We start from the raw sequence: 26965 nt of genomic DNA on the forward strand, positions 1-26965 counted from the left end.
GTTGTTAAACATGTACACCGGGAGGGGGGACAGTGTGACAGAACAGTGACCTTTTTCCAGTGCTGTTGGTTATGGCATAGGAAGCTGTTGGAAAATGATTGCTACAGAGCTGAAAAGATAATCGGATGCAGTTCATTACTCATCTTGTCAGCTGCTCCTGCTACAAGGGATTGTATCACAAGATGTTAATCTGCTTGTGACTAGATTTCAAAGCAAGCATTTTTATTTTGGAGGGGGTGTAAATAATTTAACATCTTCCAATTCTATTTCATTTTCAGAAGCAAGAGAAATGGAAAATTCCTCATGTAAAGTCTCAGAATATTAATTGATAGAAATATTAGTACATCCTTGTGGATTATTTTACATCTATATGATGATATGCTGCAAAAAGCCATTTAATTGCGGAAGTGGGTTTTTTTAGACTAATTATGAGGTAGTGTATTCCTTGAATAGTGGAAGTTAGTCTGCTAGCCCACTTCAGTGTGTTCTGCAAGACAAGTATTAGACACAAGACAGATTTGGACCACAGAGAGCCCTGTCTCCACATTGAATCACTAATGTGGATGTACCCAATGCTCCCATACATTCTCTACCACTGAGGATATTTGGTGTAAGTGTGGAGGAGGATTATATTCATTATTTGCAGATGGGAAGATGAGAAGGTAGTTTTAGCTAGCTGACTTCAGTTTTCTGAAGGCGAAAGGCCCAAAAGAGCAGTTACTTTCTGATACTGTGGTTTGCTGCTCACAATGCTGTATGTGAAGCATAGGGAAGGCTTATAAACTTTCCATTACATTAAGATGAGCCAGTAGATTTGCTGTGTACATTTCAAGCAAGCAGAACTGCCTTTTCCAGCATCATTCTGCCTATCTTTTTAAGTCCTTGAAGAAGTTGTCCAGTACAAGGGATATTCCTTTGGTTTCCTCTTGGAGAAAAACACTCCTTTTGCTACCCTTTCCTTGTAATTTTCTAGTATTGATTATTGTCAGATGGAATTGCATGCTACATTATAAGCAGTTAAATTATAATTCTCATAAATCTAATAAATCTAATCCTTATTAGAATACATAATTTAAAAAACAAGCAGTGAGAAAATCAAATGTACCTTCAAAAGTAATGTATCAAATAATGTGTAAGCAAAAGAAATTACAGGTTTAAACAAATTAGTTTGTTTCTGGATGTTCATGGTTGCATATGGCACTTTTTTACTCCCTCTGGAGTATCTAATGCTAATGCCTTGCTGTATTCCAGTTTTGGTAGCTACAGTCCACCCATTTAAATACCCCCTGGTGTATGCGTAGGCAACAGTATTCTCTAGTTCCTGCCACAAACTCTTACATGGTCTTCTCTGTGCTATTAATCAGCAGCTATATTTCACCTCCAGAGAGACTGCATCTCAGCACTGGACAAACTGAAATCTCGTGTCGTATGTTATACAAGCAGCCAGCACTCTGTAGATAGTGATTTTACTTAGTTAGAAAACTGGGCATTTGTTTTTTCCCCTAAACATTTTTGACTCAGTAGTCAGTCAGTCAGTAGGAAATGTTATCTGACTTCTTTGTGAAGCTTTTCCTTTCTGTCTCTCCTCATACATAATACAGCTGGCTAGCTGAGCCTTCTTCCCTACAAAATTCTGATACAGTTAATGTACACCATTCACCCAGGTCAGAAGATACAAGCAGAGGCTAATTTGTATGGCTGTGGCTACCTATGCAAATGTGTGCATGAGAACATATGTATGCATGTCTGACCTTATATTATGTCTATAGAGATACATGGAAAAGTGACATATTTCCACAGCAGCATAAACCATCATCCCATGTTACTGTTACTTGTCACCATGTTGAATCTGACAGTTAAGATAGGAATGTTGATGGGGAGGAGTACATGCATATTTGTTTTCTGGACCCTTAATCATTGTGTTTTCTGCTGAGATGTAGATGGTAATTACAGGAATGAAAAAAAAGAGTGTGAACGTGCTCTCTAACTATTTTTCCACCTCCATTAGATTATTTAGAATTTGAATTGAGTTGCCATGCTCAATAGGCAACCATTGTTCCAGGTTGGGATAGAGAATATGAAAGCCAATTAATTTATATTTGATGTGAAAGGCCATTTGTTTTATAGTAGTCTTCATGTTCTAACTTTGAAACTGTGAAATAAAGAATTAAGTAATTTCACGTTTATGCTATCACAATAAATTTTTCAAAGAAAAGAGATTTTATGCAGTGAACCTTCTGAATAATTTTCTGATATTCTAATTTTACTTTGCCCATTTATGAAAGTCAAGTACAATTTTACAGAAAATACAAACATAACTACAAAGTAAATTACTTCAGTTTCTAAATCTCTCATTGTCCTCAAGCAGTCAAAAATGAGATTCCGTAATCCCAGTTTATTTTAGTATTCAGTGTCAATTATCATACATTTTATGAGTCCAAGGGTATAAAAGATGTTCTCTCTCAGTTCTTAATGCATGACCCATAAACTTTACCTTTCTTTCTCTTTAGAGATAAGGAGTAGAGTTGGATTAATTCCTCATCTAATTGCAGAGTTTGTGACGATAATCCTATTTTTTATAATTACTTTTAGATGTATCGCTATACCTTTGACTGATTTTCAGAATTTATATTCATTCTTTAAGATGATTGTTTTTAAACTGAATCTTGTGCTTGAACTTGAAGTTTTTCAATGAACAGATCTTCAAGAGGGATGCAGTGGTACTTGTTAATGAATGACATTGTAAAGACATTAGTTGGTTTGCCCATTATTGCCACTGCTAGTGAAAAGAGACCATTTTTTTTCCCTTTATCATCTTAAGTAGTAGTAATTCATTTTGGAGTAGCGAGACATTTAAATATAATAGATTATCTCCACCTTTTTGTGGTACTGCTGGGCAGTGCAGAAGTGAAACGGACATGTTTCTTCTTTTCTTATTATTATTCCTGTAGTGATTTGGTCAAACTGGTTAATGCAGCCATAGGGTCAAGGGATGACATGTACACCATGCAAGGAAGAAAACCTTTCTGTTCGGAGTGGGTTTTCTTTTTCTCTTCCCATGACAACACTGAACAGTCTTCCAAGTATCTTAACAAGCAGGCAGGACAGGATACTCATCCTCATCTCCTGGAATTTTTTTCTGCCTCAAACAGACAGGGATCAAAAATCAGCCTTTAATGCTTGACCCTAAGTGCCAGATGTTGGGGGCACTAGGGAAGCAGCCTGCCTCTGCACATTCCCTTTGCTGTGCTCCCTCGTTTCCACTTCAGACTGCAATACCTGTTGGCACCAGGCAGGGAATAGTCAGCTGTGAGGTTCACTGTATTTTTGTGTGGTTTGTGTTTTTGGGAAGCAGAGCTGCTCAGTGTGCAGTGGTTTGGTGCTGGTTGGAGTTTGCCAACATGTGGTAATGGCAGTGAATAATTGCTGTGGTGTAGCCAGTACGAGAACTCCCACAAAATGGGAAGGTCACTGCAGTGCAGGGAGATTTTCTAACATGTCTCCTGAGGTGTGCTGCTTCAGGCTGCACTCACACCCCTCGAGAGCTGGGAGATTTATGCTCAAATATTTAATTTGAGACAAGACTGAAGCTTTTCTTTTGTTTTCTCTCATAGTTTTTTTAGCTCTAAACCTGAGGAAAACTTCTCAGGTTTTCACTTATTTTGTTTATAAGATTTTGTTATATTTGTTTATTATTTTGTTATAAGATTTCACTTATTTTGTTTTTATTCCCAGTGATGAGGAGCAGCTTTGACTGGAAGCATTTGCATTGCTTGATATTCTTTGGAAAGAGCATGTTTTGAAACTTGTATTCCTTTTGTCCCTTGCTCTTAGGATGGCCAGTCTGATATTTTGTACAAATTTTGGACTGCAGTAACCCAGACACTTTCCTCTCAGTTTCAGTCAGCAACAGACTGTAAGTATTCAGTATAAATGATTTGTAATGTGTTCTGTAATTATTTTGAATCTTACTTTGCAGTAAGTCCTTTGCTCGGTATCTCCTCTACCAGAACTATAGCAGGGGTTCACTCAGCACAAAGTCTGTGTGTTGTTAACTTCTGGGTTTGTAACCAGACAGGATCCTCTTAAACTATGGTTGAATTTTCAGAAAGAAATATTTTCTGTTTCATTAAGTAGTTGTTATCTAATAACAAAAAGTATTTTTCTAACTGTGAGTAGAGGTATGTTTGGAATGGTACATTATACTCCCTGAAGCAAGTGGGTTTGCCAAATTCAAAATTAGTAATTTGATTTTAAAGATAAATTCTTAGTCTTTTCTTGTGAAACACTGATTGATTGTAAGAATCAGATTTCAGTTACTTTTTTTATTCCATTATAAACAGGATTTTAGTTACTTCAAAATTGTTTTATATAAATACAGATGAACAGCTGGTGTTCTGACTTTACACAATTTTCTCTGCATGTGTAATATGTAAATAGCTGATACAATCAAGGAATATTAAATATAAATCATGTGTTAACATAAAACAGTTCTATTACTAGAACATGCTAATGCAGCATGCAGTTGGATCATAGGTGAGTTTGGTGCTTTCATAAAAATGTCTTTCACTTTTGCATAGAGTGTTTAAATTTAATCTTTTGCACATAGAGGTGAAGGGCATAAGATGTACATTTATCTTAGTGATCTCAGCTATTGCACTGGCCCTTCAAAATTTGTTCCTTCCAGGCTTTATAGCAGCAATATAATTTTGAGGAACTAGCTGGTGGATTCATACTCAGTGGTTGCTAAGTAACTAGATGATCCCAAAAGAAAATGTATGCATCTTGTGTTAAAACATATTAATTTTACTGTTTGCCTTATGCATTGCTTTAAGGGCAGCATGTACATACCCTGAGCCTCCTGTGCTCACACTGAACACGTGCTGCCTGTTCTCAGTGTTCTCATTGAAGATTGTAAATTTGTGACATCAGTTAACAGGACCAACCAACACTGCAGAACTGAGGGAACTCTTACATTTTGGCAGCTGTACTTTTTCTAACAGCTATTCAAAACTATTTTATTACTTACAGCTTTTAATAATGTATTTCATATAAACATTTATAGGGGATGTTCAATGTGAATGTTTTTATCTTGCTACAGCTGAGTTTTGGGGAGACAGATTTTTTTATTTCAATGAGCATCTAAATGAAAATACTCATTTTTAATATAAATTTCTGGTGACTGAATGCACTGACATCAGTCATGTTCTGGATCATATAGATCAGAGGAAGACAAGATATCAGAAAAATAGTGTAAAATAGAAAATTATAGCAGTTTAAAAGGTTTGATATTAGATAATGATCTGCTTGTGTGAGGTTGGCACAGTCTTTGCAAACATAGCTTCATGACCTAAAATAACTCTGTGTTTGATAATAAATGTGAATCCTCCTGTATTCAAAATTATATATTGGAGTTGAAAGCACAGCCTGGGTGAAATGGGGCAGATGTCTGGAACCTGAAAAACCTATGAATGAATGGAACAGTGTTAATCCCCTAATGTAATGGGAAATCTCTAGAGTATGAGTGATGTTAGATCAAGATTAACAGTTGCTAAAGCAGTTGTACATTTGTTTCATTTCCTGTTACTTGTGGCAAGCCTTTCAAGGCTGAAAATAATGCTGCTTTTTCTGCTGGCTTTGTCTTTCTTTGAGAAGTTTAGGAATTGAATATTAAATATCTTGTTTTAAGAATTGGACATAAAAGCATATGCTTCCCTCATCACATTTCTGAAGGCTTTGGTTCATCGGAGTTATCTTTGTCTGTTTTAGATTGTTATCTTCAAAGTTGCACAGCCCCACACTTATCCTCCATCAAGATATTGTTAGCAAATCTCTAGATTTAGAGAGTTCCAATTACCCTTTGGCCTTACATGAATTATAATAATTAAGTTTGATACCAAACATTTATTGTACAAAAGAAAGTAATTTTTTCATATCTAGTCTTCCAGTTGTCGGTTTTATGTTGGTGCTTTACATCCTTTGTCAAGTGCATTTAATGTTACAGTTTTGTCACTTTGAAATTAATTATAAATATTACATTATTAATATTAAACTTAGGATAGAATTGTGTAATATTGATATAAATGCAAGGATAGAAGTTGTTTATAGGAATAAAAAATTTAGTCTGAACTTAGCATTGTGTGTTGCTTACTGCTTTATTTTACAGCCTCTATGTTTTTGAAACAAGCATTTGAAGGAGAATACCCTAAATTACTGAGGCTTTATAATGACTTGTGGAAGCGCCTCCAACAATATAGTCAAAATATTCAGAGGAATTTTAACACAAGTGGAACTACTGATCTTTTTGCTGAACTACAACAAATGGAGGAAGATGCACAGGACATATTCATCAAAAAAAATGAAGAATATGAGTATGTATTATGAACTGTATGACTATAAAATATAAATATTTGCACCCTGTAAGAAAACAGAATATTTTTTTTAAACTTACTGTTATTCAAATTGTCACTGCAGGAGAATTTGAAAGGCTTTTCCCCCTCTCTTGCAGTTACTGCTCTAATGCTATTTGAGAGCTCTAGGCTTTTCATTAAGCTATATATCTAACAGTATTGGGTTGTCTTGTCTTTCACAAAGTCTCTGAGTTCTATCAAGTTCCATCTGTTTGTCTCTTTGGGTGAAAAAAAATAGGAAAATGGTAAAAATTCAGTTTTGTATGTATTGTGATTACAGCACTAGCTTTCTCCTGATGACACTGCAATCATTTGAGTGTGACAAATGCTCAGTTGTTATGATTCACAGTTTTTAGTTTATACATCATAGAATAAACATCATCTAAGTGATATCAGAAAGATCAAACTGAAACAGGCTTATCAAGCCTATTATGACTTACAGACTTATGTAAGATAAAATGAATATTTTATATGAGAATTGTATTGACTTAAATATGTTCTTGAGCAGTCAGTGGGAGACTTATCAGAACAATGTTTTTTTATATGCATATGTTTAAAAAGCAGAAAGGAAAAACAAGGTTCAGTATTGCAAAGTTTGTATGTCTGGAAAGATTTAATGCTATTGTGTATTTTAATTTGAAATGTAATAACTTTTTCTTATGTGCAAAGTCCAGAAAAGGCCTTGAAAGATTCACTGCAACAATATGAAGCTGCCTATTTGTCAAAATCCTTGTCTCGACTGTTTGACCCCATCAATCTTGTCTTTCCTCCTGGAGGTCGGAATCCTCCCTCTTCTGACGAGCTTGACAGCATCATTAAAACTATAGCCAGGTATGCACATATGAGGCATTGGAAATGTATATTGGAAATGTATATTGGAAATACTCAACATGTATTTTTTCATAACTTACAGTTTTAGAAAGGAGACTTCCTTAGCGGTAAAAGGTTAATTACTCTTTAATTATAAAGTAGATGAGTGCAAAAATCAAGTCAGAGTTTAGGATAGGATAGGATTAGAGAGGATAGGATGGGATAAAATAGAGTGTCACACAATAGAACAGAATATTTCAGGTGGAGGGGACCTACAATGATAATAAGTCCAGTCCAACTGCGTGAACACTTCAGAGCTGGCCAAAAAGCTGAAACATGTTAAGGGCATTGTCCAAATGCCTCTTAAATACTGACAGGCTTGGGGCATGGGCCACCTCTCTAAGAAGCCTCTTCCAGGGTTTGACCACCCTCTTGTTAAGGAAGTGATTCTTTAAAGCTGAGTTGGAACCTCACCTCATGCAGCTTTGAACCATTCCCACACCTCCTCTGACTGGATCCTGGGGACGAGTGCTCAGCACCTCCTTCTCCACTTCCCTGCTTAGGAAGCTGCAGAGGGCAATGAGGCTGCCCCTCCTTTTCTCCAAACTTGGCAAACCCACACCCTTCACCGTCCCTCACAGGACATTCCTTCCAGTCCTTTCACCTGATCTGTTGCCCTCCTCTGGACGCATTCAGATAACACCACATTCTTCCTAAACTGTGGGACCTTGAACTAGATATGGTGTTCAAGGTGAGGCTGCACCAATGCTGAATGCAGCAAGATAGGCACCTCTTTATTATTATTTATAATAAATATAGTTTATTATTTATTTTCTAGATTTTGTTTTTCTGGAATAAATTAATTTTTAAAATAAGTTTTGATGTTTAAGCTTATAAAAGATCAGGAAGAGAAACTTTATACATACTGTCAGTGTCTGGTATCTTAATTATCCTGACTGTATCAAAGGAAAGTGGTAGTTGCTTGGCTGGAAGTGATAATACCTGATGTAAATACTTTGTTAGAGTAAAACAGCAAGATGATAAGTAAATATGACTATTCCAGGTAGAATTTGTAGAATGAGATACATAAATTACCAATGGTGCATTTTCCCTCGTAAGGTTTTGGTAACGACTACTCTGTTTAACAAAGTCTGAAAAAAGATGGGCGGTATTCACGGTATGTGTGTCTGTGTATAAAATACTAAATATTGACACAGTACTTGTGACTGGGAGTTACAGGTGCTCAGAACATGTCTGTTGGTGTGGTGACTGATACTGTTTTGCTCCTTGCAAAAGAGAAAGGAAAACAACATGAAAATTATGAAATTTCAGCTAAGTCTTCTAGAGTGACCTTCAGCTTATGATGTTTGGGGCCCTAGAGAGTTCTCAGAGAAAATTTTTCCAAGCTGGAGTGCCTAATGATTCTCCAGCTCTTGAGAGAGGTTAAACTCACCATTAGCAACATGATGGTTCTTGTGCTTGCCTGTCTTCAGCAGAGCAGTTTTGAATGCAGCCCCAGCTGCCGGAGATCTGGGGACGTTAATGAACAAAAAATACTGGAAGCGATTTAGAAATCTTTTCCTTCTTCGTTTGTTCCCTGTCATTCCTTGGGGGCCTCTTTTACTATGAAGGATTGCCTAAAACACACCTTATTAGTTGTGTCAAGCTAAGGCATCCCCTGGGTATTTCTGCACAGCTCATGTAATTCCAGAGTTGAATGACTGTGTATTCACCTGTAATGTTTGAAGGCTGCTGCCAAAGCTTGAATGTAGTTAATTGCTGTCAATATTTTTGAATGGCTTACTAATAGTGATTTCATACTGAAGTGTCATTCCTAAACTTTGCTCATTTCTACTAGAATAGGAACACTGCACATAAAATTCCCAAATGACTTGTTAAATTGTAAACTGAATTACGGTGCGTGGAAAGACTTGGTTGTATGTGTTACTCTCTCTAAATTGACGTGCCACGTAACTGTGGATTCATAGTTAATTCTTTATCGATCCACTACAGCATTCAATACAGCACTGTTCAGTTGTTAATTAAGATTTGTGATCTTTGCTTCCAGTGAGCTAAATGTGGCTGCTGTTGATCCAGACCTGAGTTTAGCTGTGGCCAAAAATGTGGCGAAGACCATTCAGCTTTTTGGTGTAAAATCAGAGCAGCTTGTAAGTAACTTTAAATTTCTAAATAGCAATGTTTTTTCATGTGCAGTGTTTTGTAGATTTAGAACATAAGAGTTCAGCAATCTAGATAGACAAAACCTTCCAATTAACTCTCCATTGTATTTATGAACATGATCAATTAAATTCTGCCTTCAGACAAAGTCAGCCTATTGATAGCAATAAAATTTATCTGTATAACTCCAAATTGAATTTGCCATATTAATTTTTAAAACCTCAAAATTTTAGCTGTCATTAAACAAAATCAAGACTGTTAAATTCAATTCTTTATTAACCAGGATTTGATACTACATCAGTTACATGATACAGCATCTTTATGGTATTAAAATTTAGCCTATTCAAATACAATTTTTCACTAGTTGCAAGAAATTTTGGGTATTTTTTCCATATGTGTATTATTTGACATATGTTTAACTGACCTTTATTTGTTTGTATTTGTCATATATTTCCAATCATTTACCATGCAGTGGTATCTAGTGTTAACATGAATAGAAGGATCCCCAAAGCCTTATCCTGTAAGAGCCTCCAAAAAGCCTATGGATAGTACAGTCAATGTTGTCATCATACAAAAAAAAAAAATTTAGATGAACAATTTTCTCCTAAGGGCTGTTGCTGAAATTATAATAGTTTTTTTATGAAGAGATGAAAAAAAATTTTTGCAATGTGCAGACCCACCAGAAATGACTAACTACTTGTATTTGTAAACAAGATGTTCACTTAATAAACAACATTAATTCTGACAGCAGACTCAGATTCCAGTAACATTCATTTACTATATGTTTTATTTAAAGAAAGATGCCTGCTAAAATTTTTTTTTGTACCAATTGGCTACAAAACATTGCAGTAATTTAGTTAGTTTGGTTTCTGTTTACCTTTTACATTTCTTCCATCTTGGAATAGCTTTGAAAAAACTGAAATTCAGTAACACATACAACACATACTTTGTTTACCTTGTCTATTGGATGTATTGTCTTGGAAGTTTGCTGACTTGGTGTATGGAAAAGGAATGCAGGTGAAGCAGTCATGAAGGCCATAAAGAATAATTTAAACTTTAAAATAAAAACAAATGTTAGCCTTATTTTCTTAGCTATTTAAAGCGTGGTGCTTAAGTTGAGTCTGCTTTTAAAGATACCAAATCATGGCTTCATATTTTCAGAATGAAATTTGCTCATGACAGAAATGAGGATTTTTAGTAGGTTGTGAGAGTCATCATAGGTAAAAAAAATACATTGTGTCATGGAGTGTGGTGTCAAATAGTGGCATTCAACTGGAAAAAAAAAAGACCTTTCAGCTGTAACTGTGAAAGTATCAGGGTTGTGCTCATCGTCTCTGTTAGAGTCTGGCCAGTGGATTCTTTGGAAGTGAACATCTTTCTGTGATCAGACAGCTGGAAAATTCATAAGAAACCCTGAAAAAACCAAAATGCTTAGAAAAAGGCTGATAAGTATATGATTTGTGGCTTTGTGATAGCTAACCTTAAAGTAAAAGAATGTAGGAGGAAAGAGGGAGTGTGAGCCCTTAAACTTCTTGATTTTTACAACTTAAAATGCGAACTTGAAATACTAAAAAGCTAAGTGAAGGGATTAGCCAAACTGGCAGGATGAACATCAGTGTCCTTGAAGCACATACCTACAAATTGTAAAATAATATTGCACAGCTACCCTTTTTTTAAAACTTCTTTCTTTCCTTGCTGATATATGTTACAAATTTAAAAGCCAGAAGTGCTCAACACAGTTGCCAAGATATAAGTGTCAGAGTCATCTTTGAAGTGCTGAAATATCATTCCTAGCCTCCAGCTGCCTCTCCAGCAGGGCATGGCTCTCCCACTTGTCCTGTGCCATGCTTGCCAGCCCTCTGGATATAATCTGGAACAACTTAGCCTTTTTTTGGTGCCTATTTTTGGGCAGACAGATTGAGCCTGGAATGTGCACCACATGTAGAATAGGAGCTATGTTAGACAGCACTGTTTCATTATGTTTTAGTGGTTTAGCCAAGAATGCAATCTTAATTCAATCTTGCTATCCAGCCTCCAACAATAGCTTGGAGTCAACAATAATCCTCCTCTCCAAAGCTGAGAAGGGGCCATGGAACATATCCGCTCAGATGCTTCATGTCTGATAGCTAGAGCAGAGCAGTGCTAGAGATGGACATTTAATTTCCTGCAGGACCTTGAAATTGAGTTCTCTTCCAAATTAAAAGTAAACAAAACCATCTCAGAATTCTTAGTGAAGGAAGATGGGGGCAGGAGAGTTTAAAAAGTAATTAATATTTTTTTTTTAAATGTTGTAATATTGGAGGTAGATTTGAAAGGTGAAGAAGTGAAATGTGCAGTTCTAAAAAGGCTGAGACAATCTGATGTTGATGGCAGGGTTTTTATTTACTCAGTTTCACATAACAAGGAATTCAATGACATTTTGTGGCTGTTTCTCTAAGTATCCTTAAATAGACAAATAACAAGAAAATTGTTAGTCAAGAATCAAAAGTTTTACCTTTGAGCAAAAGCAGCATCTGTCAGTTTGTACATGCAGTCCTAAAGCAAAAATGACTAAGAAAAAACGGCCTCTTCCTGTAAATTCTAAACATTTGTTAATGTTACTTGTGCCTTTGTACCCTTTTCAACTTTCCCCACATCAAGAACTTGCTGCACCTGAGACCTGTTCTTTTATTAACCAGCTCAGAGAAGATAATAATGTCTGGAAGCAGCAGTATGTAGATACATCCTGCTGTTGGGTGAATCTGTAGTCAATCCCTTGCTGGTGCTTTGGTGTGGTTGGTGTATGCCATGCAGCATTCAGAATAATGGTCCTAATTTTACTCAGTGTAATTGCAGATGTTCTTACTATACAGAGTTTGAAGGGCTAATTAGGCATTGCACTGGATTTAAAAAATATTTCTGTTAATTTATGAGTATTAGCTTTCATCTTCACCACTCATCCTGTGTTTTGTGGTGCTGAGAAAGTGTGCTTGGTATATTTTCTCTGTGCCATTAAACTTTGTTTCTTCTTATTCATATTTTCCTTAAAACAGAGAGGCCAGACATCTTCATAATGATTACAGACACCACCAGATTTCTGTTTAGTCACCATTTCCACATCCTTCTCATTCCAGATTGGAAAAGTTGTTAACAAATATGAACGTCTGAGCAAAATTTTCCTCTTCTGCATTTGCACATTGTAATCCAGTGCATAGATTTTAACAAAAGGTCTGTTTGCTGAGCCACATTTTGCTCACTGGCCACTCTTTCTTGCAAGTGAGGTAGCCTAGATGAGAAAGAACCCTAACTTTTCTCCTCTATTCAGTTCCAGAGGTCCCATCTATTCCCATTTGCAAATACCTTTAATCATCTGTCTTGATTGATACATACAACGTGTTGTGCTCTTGTTTAACTGATTTACATCAGGAAAATCAGCTCTTTCATCAAATACTTACAATGAGTATAGTGAAGGGAAGAGGTTTGTGAGAAGGCAATAAGTTGCATTTCCTGAAAACAAAAAAGAAAGTCGAGTTATTTAGGGTATTTATGAGAATTCATGCTCCTTAACAAAAGATAGGAGCTCATAAATCTGCTTCCTAGAGATATTTTTACCCATTTGTTTAACTGATAGTTGAGTAGCGCAAAAGAGAACTTAAAACTCACCAGCATCTTTATTACACGCCTTTGACATGGCAGTAGTAATTGTGCGACAGGATCCTCTAGTGCAGTGATCTTAACATTTAGGGTTATCCATTCCGATCAGTATAAACTTTTGGAGCATGCACCCTCATTATTTGTATACTTGTTTATTTATAACTTTTATACATCTACTGTTGAAGTTGATAACAAGTTGATAATAAGTTGATAATACTGTTGAAGTTGATAATATACTGTTGATATTTTTGTCACACACTCCATTTTCTTTTGCCTAATCCTTGTGGTGCATGTGCCCCATTTCAAAGAGCACTGCTCTGGAGTAATACTCTGCAGTAATCTTCCATAATAAGGGAACAGACTTGATCTGTTAATTTTTGAAAAAGATGCCTCCTTGATTACAGTCTTTAGAACTCATGTTTAGTTTTGTTAACATGCTACTTTATATCAGATTTTTCATTTATTTATAGAAAAATTTAAAAATGGTAGTCTAGCGATTGAAAGTGAAACAAAACTGTGTTTCCCCAGTTGATTACCTGTAATTTTGTCATTTACTGAGCTGAATTTTGAATGTACTTGAAATGTTGTGTTTTCTCTTATAATTAAAAATCTCTTCATTGCAACTTCACAATTACTATATTTTGTTTGATGTTGATAGAGAAGTCATGAAACATTGAGGGTTTATAGCTCTGGAAGTTTACAAGATATGTAATTTTGCCAACAAGAGAAAAATAAATTGTAAGATCCATTGTCCATATAGACTTAAGATGGAAGAGCACTCTTTGGTCCTCTAGTCTATTCCCTTCCCAGCACAGGACTGGTGGAAACAATATTTGTTGTTGGGGCTTTTGGTGCATTATTTCCGGTTTTAGAGTGATGATTTCAGTTACCTGAATGTAAGTACTGCATGTTCTCTTACTTTTGTGCTGTTTCTATTCAGCTTGTCATGTGGGTGGATTGAAATACACTAACACACCCACCAAGTGCACATAGATGAAATGTGTTGTGCTGTGAACACGAAATGCAGTTGTTTAGAGAAGGTGTGATTCTCCTACTTTGTGAACCTGGAGACCTCTACCAGTTTCCTCCCTAGAGTTACAGTCATCCTGTCAGACTATCTTTATGAATTTTGATCAGGGTCCCAGAGCAATCCTTCCTGCCTTGTCTGATGGAGGCTGTGTCTTCTGACTCCTCCCACCACAGGGCATCACTAGAGGCATCATCAGAAACAAGATTATCCTTTGTCCAATAAACAAGCAAAGAGTCATTTGCAGAGGCAGCATTGTAAAAATGAGATTGCCCACTTACTTTTCAGAGCAGGTGGGGGCGATTATGCTGGCAAATTCTGGTGGATTAAGCTGTCTTAAAAACATTTCTATATAAGGATATTGTGTGCTTACATGATTGAGGCAGACACAAACTCACTCTACTGTGTTGCCAGATGGCAGAGCACATTTTAGCTCCACTCCAGTCCATGGTGACCAGTTCAGCTGTGGCACCTTGCTGAACACAACACTCCCTCGGCCTGGAGCACAAACAAAGTTCATGTCTGCTTGAAGTACAGACAAAGCAAAAACCTGCATGGCCATACTAAACTAGGCAGATTTTTTTCTAAGGTTGGGGTAGAAAAGACTAAAATTGGTGGGAACTGTGATCGCCTATAATTGGAGTGTTTCCTAAATATGGAATATTGTATTTTATGGAGTAATAAGTTATCTAAAAAAAGGGATCTTTCCAGCAGAGAAGAGGCTGCAGGCAGATGATATAATGGAGATCTTTCCCGCTGTCAGACTTGTAAGCAATCATGGAGAGGAAGCCCTGAAAATGTGGAGATGGAGAGTGGGTGTAATGAGGGAGGAAGGAAGTAGAGAATTTGAATAATTTTTAAAATTCTCTTAACTCAGTGTGGTTGAGCTGATGCCACATATATCACAAAAGCAGATGAATGAGGCAGAGGTTTGAAATACAGGCTGAGGACAGTGCTCTGGAAGAGCTACTAACCTTTGCCCTCAGCTACTAAACTGTCCTTTATAGCTTGTGGTAGAGGCTTGGCTTCTCATCAGGATTTTAGCCTAGGCAGTGGTTGTGGTGTTTATGATTATCACATTTGCCACTTGGAAATTTTTAAGCCCTGTGCAGAGAGCACAGTCCTTCCTGGCATTCTGAAGAATTCTGCCCTGGTCTTCTTAAGAAAACATAAGACAATGCATGGTGTATTTTACATATTTCAAAGTCAAAATGCTAAAACCCCAGGAACAGAAGCAAATTTTGAGATTAAAGAGAATGCATAAGTGCCTCAAAAATTAGTCACTGCACCAAGGTTCAAATAGTTGTCACATATCCTCAAAGGGCAGGACATTGAATCACCTATTGGTGACCTCTGCTACTGGACATGCCAGGAGACAAAATGAGAGAGAATTTGTAATTCTGATCCCAAAAGTGATAGATGACTGTACCCTTCAGACATAAGAACATTTGCGTGGAACATTTGGGTGAATGACGTCTTAAGATTCTGGACTGTTTTGAGGGAAAAGTCAGCATCAGCTGATGATATCTGTGATATAGAGTAGGCAGCCTCTTTCTCACTGTCCTGGATCTCAGTAGTATATCGAGATTTATTTATATTTACTTAAGTAAATATTTGAGTTATGTAATGTTATGCATGGTTCTAGAATGTGCATCAGTTGAAGAGCACTGGAGCAGTAATATGAGCAGTAATATGCTGGCACAAAAGATTTCTTGGGAAGTAAGTGGGAAGCTTTGATTTAGCCTGATCTTGGTTGTGAATACAATGGTGAAACTGAATTTCAGATGTTGTGAAACAATTCTGAATATTTAACTGGCTTAATGTTTAAATGTAAAGTGACTCTAACATAAAAATTCTGTGATTAAAATTAATATACATTAGTTCTAAACTTCTGAGGGTCTACTGAGATCTACTTTTCAATTAACTGGTACTAGATTGTGTAACTAGGACAGTCTTATTGTAAAGTACTATTATCTGTCATAATGATTAGAAGCATGTGCTTGATGACAGATTTTTTTAGTGCATTATAATGTAAGAAAGTAAATACCAAAAAAGAGCAGAAGTAGAAAATGTACCAATTTATTGTTGTGTCAACCCCTTCTTCAGAGGCAAACACTATATACATGCATATCCCAATCACTGACTGCTTGTCCCCAGATGGTCTGGGTTTGTTTTTCAAAGAGAGTAAGGGTGTTGAAAACACATAACTATGCTTAGAACAGTAAATGTAAGTAAGTAGATGAGCTTGGTCTCATCTGTGTGAAGGCAAATTTGTATTATAAAGGTTTGTTCCGATTAGTGTTGGCCTCACTTTAAGGATCAGCAAGACGTGTTTGTTTTTGCTGCAGAAGGGCTGTCTATTGAATGGCCCCACGCTGTCACCCTGGTGTTTGTGTCAGTGTCTGCCACTGTCAGTTGGGAGCACAAGGTCAGTAAGGGTTTGTGACAGACACTCAGGATTAAGCTGCCATCCCAGCTGTGAACATCTCTCTGAGGTGGGAGGGTAGCAGCGATGTCTGTACCCAGGAGTGGAAGGTTCCTGGAGGCACCTCTGGGCACTGAGAGCAGTGGGGCCAGGCAGTGCCTCCCAGCTGGGGAGGGCTCCCCTTCCCCAGAGCAGTGCCTGCCTGCCAGAGCCCTCCTGGCCATGGTGTCTGCAGGGCTGCCTCTCCTGAGCTGCAGCTGGAGGCTGGGCAAGGGAGCTGTTGGCCCAGGCCGAGAACTTGCTAATGAGTGTCCTACCAGAGTGGTGGGGCAGACAATCACGTGCCCGATCCAGGGACCTTTCCTGGCACCCTTTAATTTACAGCTCTGGGTGTAGCCACTATGTGACTGAGACTGAACAAAAGCAAGATGCAAAATCTGTTCAAGAAGAAGCTTAAAATAATGACAGATTGGAGTAATTTTTTTTCTTGCATCTGGAATTCACACTTCCTCCTGCTGTAAATAAATCTTTAAGGCAAAAGTTAGGAGATGTGATTTTCTTCTTATTGCTTTTGGTCTTAAGATTTTCTTATATTGCCAAAACTTCAAAATATATGCTTTCCACAACATGTTTTCCTATCTGCAGTGCTTGTCAGCTGTACTTGACTTATTTTCATACAGCATTTGGTGTTTCTAGCAGAGTTTTAGACCTTGAAAAGAGTACAGTTGTCCATGGCATTGTGGCTAATTGGCAACTTAAAATGCTGCTGGATGGGTGCAAGAAAACTCTTGGATATTAACTCTTCAGTGTTCAGCCCTTTCTTCAAATAGCCAAGTATTTCTCTGAGCCAACTCAGATGACACCCTTTTGCATGCCGGTGCAACCAAGCCCTTCTGTGATTTAATATTCTATTTTTAGTGAATGTAATGGATGGAGATACAGGCTGAAGACTATCTATCTATCTGTCATGTTCAGATATATTTAGAGCACTGATCTTTGTAATGCTGATCAGCACCAAATGTATTACATAAGATTAGCATCAAAATATATACAATGGAAAGTCAGCTCTGCTGCAGTTGTTCTTAAATTATTTTTAGTATTGCCCACAAAACTTGTATAGCTCAGTGCATTGCCCTGCCATTGTGCTCAGTCTCTGTAAGGAAACATTGTAAAAGATTCATTTTATCTTTTCTCAGACCTTTTCAGTCACAGGTCTCCTTTCTGAGGCTTCAGGTAAGATAGTCAGTGATGCACATTATAAAGATTTTAATAAATGCCCACTTTACACCAGGACTGAAACTGAGACAAATTGTCTCTCGTTGTCCTTCAATCCAGTTCATATTTGAACTTGTGATTTGTAGATGCAAAATTCCAAATTCTCTTTTACTTACATTACTAGCCACTATTGTGTTATTTATTGGTGCTCAAGTGGCTTCGTCTTTTGCAGTTATCCATAATGATATTTTCAATTTTCAAATTTTAGTGGATACTCAGGACTAATATCTTCTCATTAAATATATCTGGTTCACTAGCTAACCATTTAGAATGGATTGAAGTAGGTTATTTGGAAGAGTTTATGAGTTTAGAGGCAGACTGTAAGAAAACAGGCCATATTCTTCTCACACCACTCTAGAAGAAGTATTTTTGTGTTTCGTATTTTCTGAAAAAAGCTGATCCTTTAGATGTTTTTAAAAACTACTTTGTAATTACTGAGGTTTAAAATAGATCTCAACTTTCTGCGTATCCATCTCATCATCATAACTATTTGTAGCAGATGAATCTTGATTTTTTTTCATAACTTCTTTCTTAGTGGGTTTATGGTGCATCTGATATATTATAGTCAATAGAAGGAAGTTTGCTCTTTGTTTTTGGTGATGTAGTGTTGAAGGTGTAATGCTGTCATGCCATGGCTTTACAGATCTTCCAGAATCTCTTTTCCTGAGAATGCAATTAAATGTGCTCTGATCTTGGTTTATATTACTACTGTTAAAAACAATCTCTACTTTATTAATGCTTGTCCTTGGTGGCTTGTAAACATTGTTGCAATAAAGAGAACAAGGAAAGAAAAGGCTAGAATGCCAGGTGGAATAAAACCCCAACAATTAATTCAGCTTAAAACAGCGAGCTGAGAAAGAGACAGTCTTTACAAGGAATTTTTGTAATATCATTTGTAGAAAGTGTCTGTCATGCTTGATCACAGCAATGAAGATTTAAATAAGCTGTTTTCAGGGGGTTATTTAGATGAGAAGCAATATGAATGGCATATTTTTGTCCAAAATATAAAAGGCTAAGTGTATTATAACTGATCCAGGGACTATATTGGAACATCTTGGCTTAATCAGTGAAATTGTGAAAAGCAGAAACACAAAGGAGTATGGGATTTCAAAGTTAAAATATTGCAATGAGAAAACACTTGGATGAGAAGGATTGATTCCTAGTTTTCTCTGAGTATTCATGGAGATAGGATTTTTTTTCCTCAACCTTTCAGTCTGTCCTTAGTGGTTGAGTAGGAGAAGGCAGAGAGCAGCTGGACTAAACTGGACTAAAGTTAGCCATTTAGCTGGACTAGAGTTCTCCATTGATTTTGCCCCAGTCTGTCTAGTCTGGTGAGACAAATATCCATAACATGTTGCAAGAAATAAAAATGCTGATGCAAGATGGCTGTAATTCTGGTTTCTTTTAGGGAAATGAAAAGAATAAAGACCTCATTTATGGAGGAAAGCATTCATTGAGTTAGCATTAGTCATATATATTCCAAGGAGAAATGTACCTTACACTGCCCGAAAACATTTTTTGGCCCAGTTAATTTATGCAAATTGCTCAAATGAAATATGCCAGAGTAGCAAGAAAATGGATGTGAGCTGCATCTCTGTTAGGATGTTTACTGATGTTTATAGACATAACTGTGTGGTTTGGGGTAGCTGTGTTGGGTTTTTTCCCACCATCCTCTTATGTGACATAGTTAAATTCATCTAGCTGAATAATTCAATCAAGTAGGGGAGAGCAGGGTGAAGAGGGAGAGAGAAAAGATTTCCTGGAACCAAATTCTTCCAGCAAAGGGATAAAAATGCACTGGAATTCTGGCATCAGATTTAAACCCCAGCAAATTTATGAGGCCTATGATGGTTTTGAATTGAAAAGCATGATGACTCCTTATTGTAATGACACAAAGTGAATTTCTGATTGCCTTTTTTATTATGTGATCTTATAAGAATTAATCCATGTCTCCTATTAGATGGTGCTCTATTGAATTGTAAGCTTTCATTTGCGGGTGAATCACTAGTCAGGACATATTCCAACAATGAGATTTGTCTGACAGTTCCAGGGAAATGTATCTCGTCCTCCTGTCTAAATGTCGAATATTGTGAACTTTGGAGGGAAGTATGAAATCTAATAAGCTCGCAAATCTTCAGGAACAGGAGTGAAATGACACCTCAGGAAGGGTTTATGTAAACAACGGGTCAGTAACAATGGTGTAAGTAATAAGAAAGATTATATTTTCCCCACTTCTCTTTTGAGATACATGAATTAATTGTATTATGCCAGTACCTTGAAGACATGGTATTACTGTCAATGAAAAACTTGTATCCATGCTATTTAAATGAGAGAACGCAAAAATATGAATTCAATGTTTGGCACATTAAAAGAATTCATTAATAGGTATTTAAATAGAATATGTGGGAGGCTATTATATAATAAAATAATTTCAGAATAATTGCTATTTCACTGTACAGTAATAAAAGCTAAAGATGGCAGTAGGACTAATTTAAAAATAATCAAAAGTCAGGCAAGGTTTTGTAATTTATTTTTTTGACGGAAAGATGAGAAGAGCTTTGTAGAAACAGTCATTAGAAAGTACTTATATTGGTCAGAGAGTACTTAGAAATATCTATCTGATAAATCACTTTAAAAAGCATTTAAACTTTTAAAACTAATTAAAAATCTGGAGGAGAGAGTTACATTAAAAAAACTTCATGAAGAATTTTCTATTTTCTCATGTTGTCTTTTGCTGGTTAGATCGTGACTCACATAACAAATGTGTGATTTTTTAAACTTTTTTTTAAAGATATACTGGCTAAACTCCAGAAAAAAATCATCCAAACATAAAAGTCTGATTTGGGGAGTTCACTTTATCCTGTGAGGAAATTGGTTAAAAGACTTCTTTAAGTCCAGTATGTTATTTTGCTAGCATGTCGTAAAAGAATGTGATTGCACAATCCTTACAATATTTTGTTATAGTAAACTCTTAAGGTATTTCTTAGCAAACTAAATTCTGTGATTCAGAAAAGGACTTGGTTAAATGTTTTTATATATATATATATATATATATATATATATATGGTAAAGGATTTGGAATTTTTCAATTTTGGAACAGTTCTAATGAGAATTGGACCATGTAAAGTTCAATTATAAACTTGCGTGGGGTGGTAATATTCTAATCTTGGTTAATGCTGGGCTCAATACTCCAAAAGGCAGATGGCAATTAAATGAGCTGATTGTATTTTTTATGTGTAGGTGAATATCACCCGATCATGTTGAACCTCTCATGTGTCTTGGGGATGGATGTGTCTGCTCTCCACCTCTGGAGGGGCATTCTCAGTAGCTGGTTGAAACCAGGAGCTAATGGGATTACATATAAGATATGATTAATCATTCAGTCATTAATTTGGCAAGCATGAAAAATGCAATAAACTGTTACTGTCAGAGGTATCAGGATCAACATACATTGTCCTTGAAATCCTCCTCAGACTTGGGCTGGCTGGATAATAGAAGGGGCATAATTTTCTGTAGTTGAGAAATTATTCCAAGTGTTTCAGGTTTAGGATTCTCTGAGGTTCCTTAAAGGAACTGGTTTTATAAGTGCTTTCTGATATCACAGTTGTTTGAAAGCAGCTCATTGTTTAAGCACCATGAACCATTAGTCACTTTTGGTTACTTGTACAGTGCTTTTCTTCTCAGATGATTCAAAGACTTGGAGATAAATCCTGTCTTTTCTGTTACAGAAAGACCATTTGCTGTTTTTCTTCCATTTCTTTGGCTTTTGAAAATATTAAGGAAGAAGAACCAAAACAAAGCAGAAATATGCCTGAGGAAATGGTTCAATGATTGCTGCTTCTTTTATCATGAATAGTATGAACATGATGTTCGGTCTTTTTCCTGGTCAAGGATGTAACAGTCCCTTCAAATTTTTCTTTCCAAAGTAATGATTATATTTTCTATAATATTTTAATTTCTTCACCATAGACCTCCTTTTCTGTATTTCTAGAATATTAAATTTTCATTTTTCTGAGCAAGCTAAAAAAAAATATTCTGGAAGCTACAAGAATGTCCTGAAGGTGCAATATGCGTGTTATTATGTACATTTTAAATTATTGCCTGAACTCACAGCTTATTCCTTTCCTCATGTCTTGAAATATTTCTTCTTTGCAAAATTAGAAGTCACTCCAAGAACATAAATTCTTATTATTTATTCTTAAATTTTAGTTTGCTTTTTTTTTTAAAGCAGAGCACTCATATTAATTTATCCTTATCAGTCAAGGATCTTACTTCCACTGACACATTCGTTCAAATCCTACACTTCAAACCTCTAAATTATGTCTCTTCTTTTTGCAAATTATCCTCTAAGTAACTAATATTTAAGTGGAATAGCTAACAGAGTTCAGATTCTTCTGTATTTTTCTGCTAAGAAGTGCTTTTTTTAACAATAAGTAGAAAACTGATTCTACTAAACCTTTGTGGTTTTTAGGTGTGGAAAAAGATTGCAAAAGGTTCCTTCTGCAATATGGAAAACATTACACCTACGAGTAAATCATCCCAAATATTTGTAGTTTATGGGAGAAATCCCAGGGCCAAGCCCTATTGACTCAGAAACTCTCTAAATGGATTCTGTGCTTTATATTAAGTTGTGATCAGGCAGGAGGCCAAGTAGCAGATGGATTGATTGCCTTCTGCCAGAGGTATGGCAATATCAGCTGCATCTATTAGGGATGCATTTATTGTTGAAAATGTCAGCTTGACAACTGCAGTTCAGTTTGTGCTATCAAAACACTCTTTAGTCTCGTGATCCTGGAGTTGGATTGAATGATTTGTTGAGAAGCCCTACTTCAGTCTTATTTTAGGATCTTCTCCATACTCCTAAATTATGCTGATGTTTCCTGCTCTAAAGAAAATGGGTTTGCTGAGGCTGTTTCAGAGAAATCAAATAAATGGAGCTTTCCAAAACTGTCAATAAGGATGCACAGGAGATCTTAGTTGCTAAGTGTGAAACTGAAGTTTTTCACAAGATACGTAGTCTATGAAGAGAATAGTAGCAAACTAGCTCACAAATCAGTGTCTCTTCTGAGCTGCCACCTGTTGAAAGAGGGGAGCATTAGTCACTTTGAAGCACTGAAAAAATTACAGGAAAAGATGTATCAATAGTCTGAGCTTTCCTACAAGAAAAGACAAACTCAGTTAGCATTTCATTTACAACCCAAGGGAGAACTGATGATTTGATTCATGGCCTAATCTAAATTCTACATTCATTGCTTCATGGTGAAAACAAGAATTTAATCCCAAAGCAATCTTATCATTGCACATGTCTCAACATGTGAGATCAAATTCATGCTGTCAAATTTCATGTCTGTTCTAAGGCATCAAACACAGAAAAGTGTCAAATCCAGAGCACTTAATCTGGTTATTTCCAAGACATATTTCCAAAGCAGGTCTATGCAAAGGGGTGCAAATACATTTATAGGGTGAGAATGTATCTGACAAGACTACTAGGGATCTGGGCTACTGCTTTAAATTCCCTTTATAGATAGTGAAGGGAAACAGGTGCTACAGGGTGCATGTACCATCTTCCCAAGCAGGGGTTTTAAAATAACCTAGGTGAATTATTCAAGGAAGTTCTTACTTCTCTGCTTCATGGTTTCCTGCATGTGGTCAGGTGAATCACTCCTGAAACTTTCTGTACTGGGCAGACTGACCCAAGATGAGGCACCTGCTCTCTCTGGAGGTGAAGCAGTGTAACCATGTAGGTGTACTGAGGGATACAAACTAAAAGAAGCTATTTTTTGGAAGAACTTCTGAATTCAGTGAGAGCACACTGCCAGTCATGGCTTACAGCTTCATGACCATGTCAGGCTGAAGTAAGTCAGAGTACCTGAAGTCAGCTTGTTCCTCTTTGTGACGCATTTTTTGTGTGTTGGCTTCTACAAGTGTATTTTTTGGTTCAGTAGGCTACCTGATATCAGTCTACTGCTTAGGTCTCAGATTCGGTTGAATTGGATTTAAAAACCCCCAAAATTCTTCTATGCAGCTTCCTCCAGCTAGTCAGCTGCTGGATTGAACCTGCACATTTCAACCTCCTACTTTAGAGAAAACACTCAGATATATGTCAGAAAGGCACAGTCTCCCAGTGTTTCTTTCTCATTTCAGTTAACAGCTGCCTTTGCTGTTGTTAAATGCTGTGTGGGACAGAAGCTCACATTCACATTTTTAGAGCACCATGAGACACAGCCTTTGTCCCAGTGCCTGGATGCATGGTACAACAGTCCTGGCTAATATTTCCTGCTAGGACACCTCTCTGCCTCACTCTTCCTCATGAGCATCCCATGCTGGCAGTGTGCTCCTAGCTCCAGCTGGCAAAGGGAGCTCACACTGACGTGCCACCACTTGTAGAATTGATGCTTGCTGGGGAATGGGTGCCTGTGCTACTGCCCATGAAATTACTGTAAATAGTAGACAGGCTTGAGGTAAAAGCAGAAACAATTTAACCAACTGAAGTGAGGAGTGTAAGAAATCGATTGCTATACTTAAGGCAGATACAGAAATGTGGAACAATTACAGTCCTTGCTGCTGCTGCTCATTCAGGTCTGGCTTCGACATCATTTCTTTTCCTTTATTTTCAGCTTGCAGGCTTAAACCAGACTAACTCCCAGGGTGACTGACAGCTCCCAGGAGATGGGATCTGGCCTTTAGCTGCACTTGGTCTTTCACTTGTTTCCCAAAATAGATCCTGATTTGGGATGAAATCACCCCTTCTCTCCCCCCTCTTTCTGCTGAGCATAATTCACCCTTCCTGGCCTTCTGCATTTCAGGATATATCTGACTGATTAAAAAGCATCTGATTTTTTCTCCAGTGCCCTCATCAAAAAGAGGGTCTGTGGACTGTGTCTTTCAGGCAGCCTGAGCAGACGTGCACGGGCTTCACACTTACTTGACTTAACCTATTTACACAGTGCAATCCCCAGTGGCCAGATAAGAGAGGAAAAGTTGCACTACCACTGGATTTAAGTGCATAACCCGTGTCTAGCACAGAACTTTCAAAGTACTTTCTGTATAAAAGAGAGTGGTAAATGTGAATCATTGATAAAACCCTGTATGCTGGAAAAGAAGCTAAGGGGTGGTTTATGTCTGTTGTGAAAGGGCCATAAGCCTTCTTTTTCCTAACTGGATGCATGATTGTATAATGGATATAAGGGGTGTCAAGAATTCAGTCTGAAGCATTAGAATACTGGAGTAATGATAAACTGAAATCCAGACTCATGCCAGTGACATGGTGTTGGTACATGAACCAAGCTGGACAGAGTGCAGAACTTTCTTGCCTTGAGGCAAAGTCACAGAAACCATTGTGGTGACAGCAAGAGAGACTTCTGTAAATGGTAGGACACACCTGCCCATGTGGATTCCAGGGGTTCTCCTGGCACACCTTCAGGAGAAACAGCCCTAGAGAGCCCTGGGCTGCCCAGTTCCAAGTGCTAGTTACAAGAGTCAAGTTTTTCAGGCCTCTTTGCTTTAGACCAGAGGTTTTAGGATGAACAAGGGATCAGCACATGTAACTGTCAAAGTTCAAGTGGATTAGTTAAAGGGAATCTAATCTGGTAAACAGTTTTACAAAGATTAGTTGTTTTTAAGGTATTTTCAGATTTTGCCTGTGAAGCTGTTGTGCACTGCTGCTGACTGCAAGAAGTTCTTGTTATTGCAGAAGAGTTATGTTTGTACTCATTAATGGTTTTACTTACCAGTTAAGCTTTTTCACCAGCAGGAGAGACAGAGTCCAATGTCTTAAGAAATTGTGAATCCTTTACAACTCTGAGGAACTGAAAATTAAGTGACTGGGATGAAAAATTTTACTGGTTTAATAGTATCTTTTATGTAATATTTGGAAATGTGCAAAAATATAAATTAGTCTGTACAGTACTTTAAAAAGTGTGGAGAAGAAGTTTGTCTGTGTCTGGGAGGGTGGTCAGCAGGGTGGACAGGGTCTTTCTTTGCACAGCTGTTTTGTTATTAATCTGTGAAGCTGTAAATGTGAGAAGCAGAATTCTAAAAACCAGTCAGGTCTGTCAGAAAGAAGTATCTAGAAGGAAGCAGGGATGTTGTTGCTCACATGGCTGTTCTCATCAGGGAGGCAGGAAAATACAGACACAACAATATAGCTGTCAACCAGTTTAAGGATACATTTTGATATCAAATAATTGAAGGTACATTGGAAAAGATCTTTCCTTCTACAAAGGCCTCAGAAACCTATTTATCCTGAAATAATCCCTTAATTTGAAGAAAGAGAAATGAACAGATATTGTCACCATAGTGCTGTGAATAAATCAGAGGTCCTGGGTGCTTGCAAAAGCCTGTCCAATATTTCATCATTAGCAGTGCTGGAAAATACTAGATAACTGCTTGTATGCTGACTGTGTTTATGCTGTGTGGAAGCTATGGGAAGTATGGAAATAGTCTTTCAGTAGTAAAGATTCACTGTTTCTCGTAAGTTAAGTATTTTCATATTATGTTTGTTTCTTTTGTTCTTAAACAATTATTATTGTATAAGACTCAGTTTTAGTTTAGGAGCTTTCTGTAGGACCTTCAACTGTGTCTAGACAACTTCCATGAAAGCCTCTTTACCATTTGCTCAGTGAGTTGAATATATTTTTACTGAGAGACTTTTGGAGCTAGATATCTTCAGGGATTTCCTGGAAGATAATTCTGTATCCTGAAACATAGATAAGTAGTTGGGTAATTATATCTCAGTAAAGTCTTCTATTAATAGGTATTCTTGCTTTAATGTTTAGATGTACTTCTAGAATTCACATTGCCATTTGTCAGTTCTTTGTATCTCTGCAGCTTTGAGTGCACAAGAAAACTTTGTTTGTTTACCAATTGCAGTTTATTATATTTTAAATTGTAAATATATGCTATGGTGTCCTTACAAGACTGTTCCAAAGTTAATGGCTATTTATGTATCATCCTGGAACTTCCATTTCTGTCATAATAATAAAAAATGCATGCTTTGTCCAGTTTAAATATGAAGAAATATTTCTTTGATTTTTGCTGGAAGTTTCATATATAAAACTCCTTAATGACAGGTCTAGCAGTTTTGGTCCTTGTAGTTCTATTTTTCTGTTGATTTATAAGACTGTAATATATACAAAGCTCTAAGCCATCTATTTGAAAAAGCAGAGCTTTTAAGGAGAGGCTGGAATAGTTGTCAGAAGGACAGAC

General features: G+C 36.9%; 1 protein-coding gene across 1 annotated transcript in view; it reads left to right on the forward strand.

The window, feature by feature from the left end:
- COG5 (component of oligomeric golgi complex 5) overlaps nucleotides 1-26965 on the forward strand; it is a 173575-nt gene that overhangs the window by 122886 nt on the left and 23724 nt on the right. The window contains exons 11-14 of the mRNA XM_066550811.1: nucleotides 3835-3916; nucleotides 6167-6371; nucleotides 7080-7241; nucleotides 9289-9388. Of these exons, the coding sequence (XP_066406908.1) occupies nucleotides 3835-3916; nucleotides 6167-6371; nucleotides 7080-7241; nucleotides 9289-9388 (549 nt within the window). The remainder of the gene's footprint in view (nucleotides 1-3834; nucleotides 3917-6166; nucleotides 6372-7079; nucleotides 7242-9288; nucleotides 9389-26965) is intronic.

The sequence above is a fragment of the Molothrus aeneus genome, chromosome 5, assembly GCF_037042795.1.
Source record: "Molothrus aeneus isolate 106 chromosome 5, BPBGC_Maene_1.0, whole genome shotgun sequence".
Classification (NCBI taxonomy): domain Eukaryota; kingdom Metazoa; phylum Chordata; class Aves; order Passeriformes; family Icteridae; genus Molothrus; species Molothrus aeneus.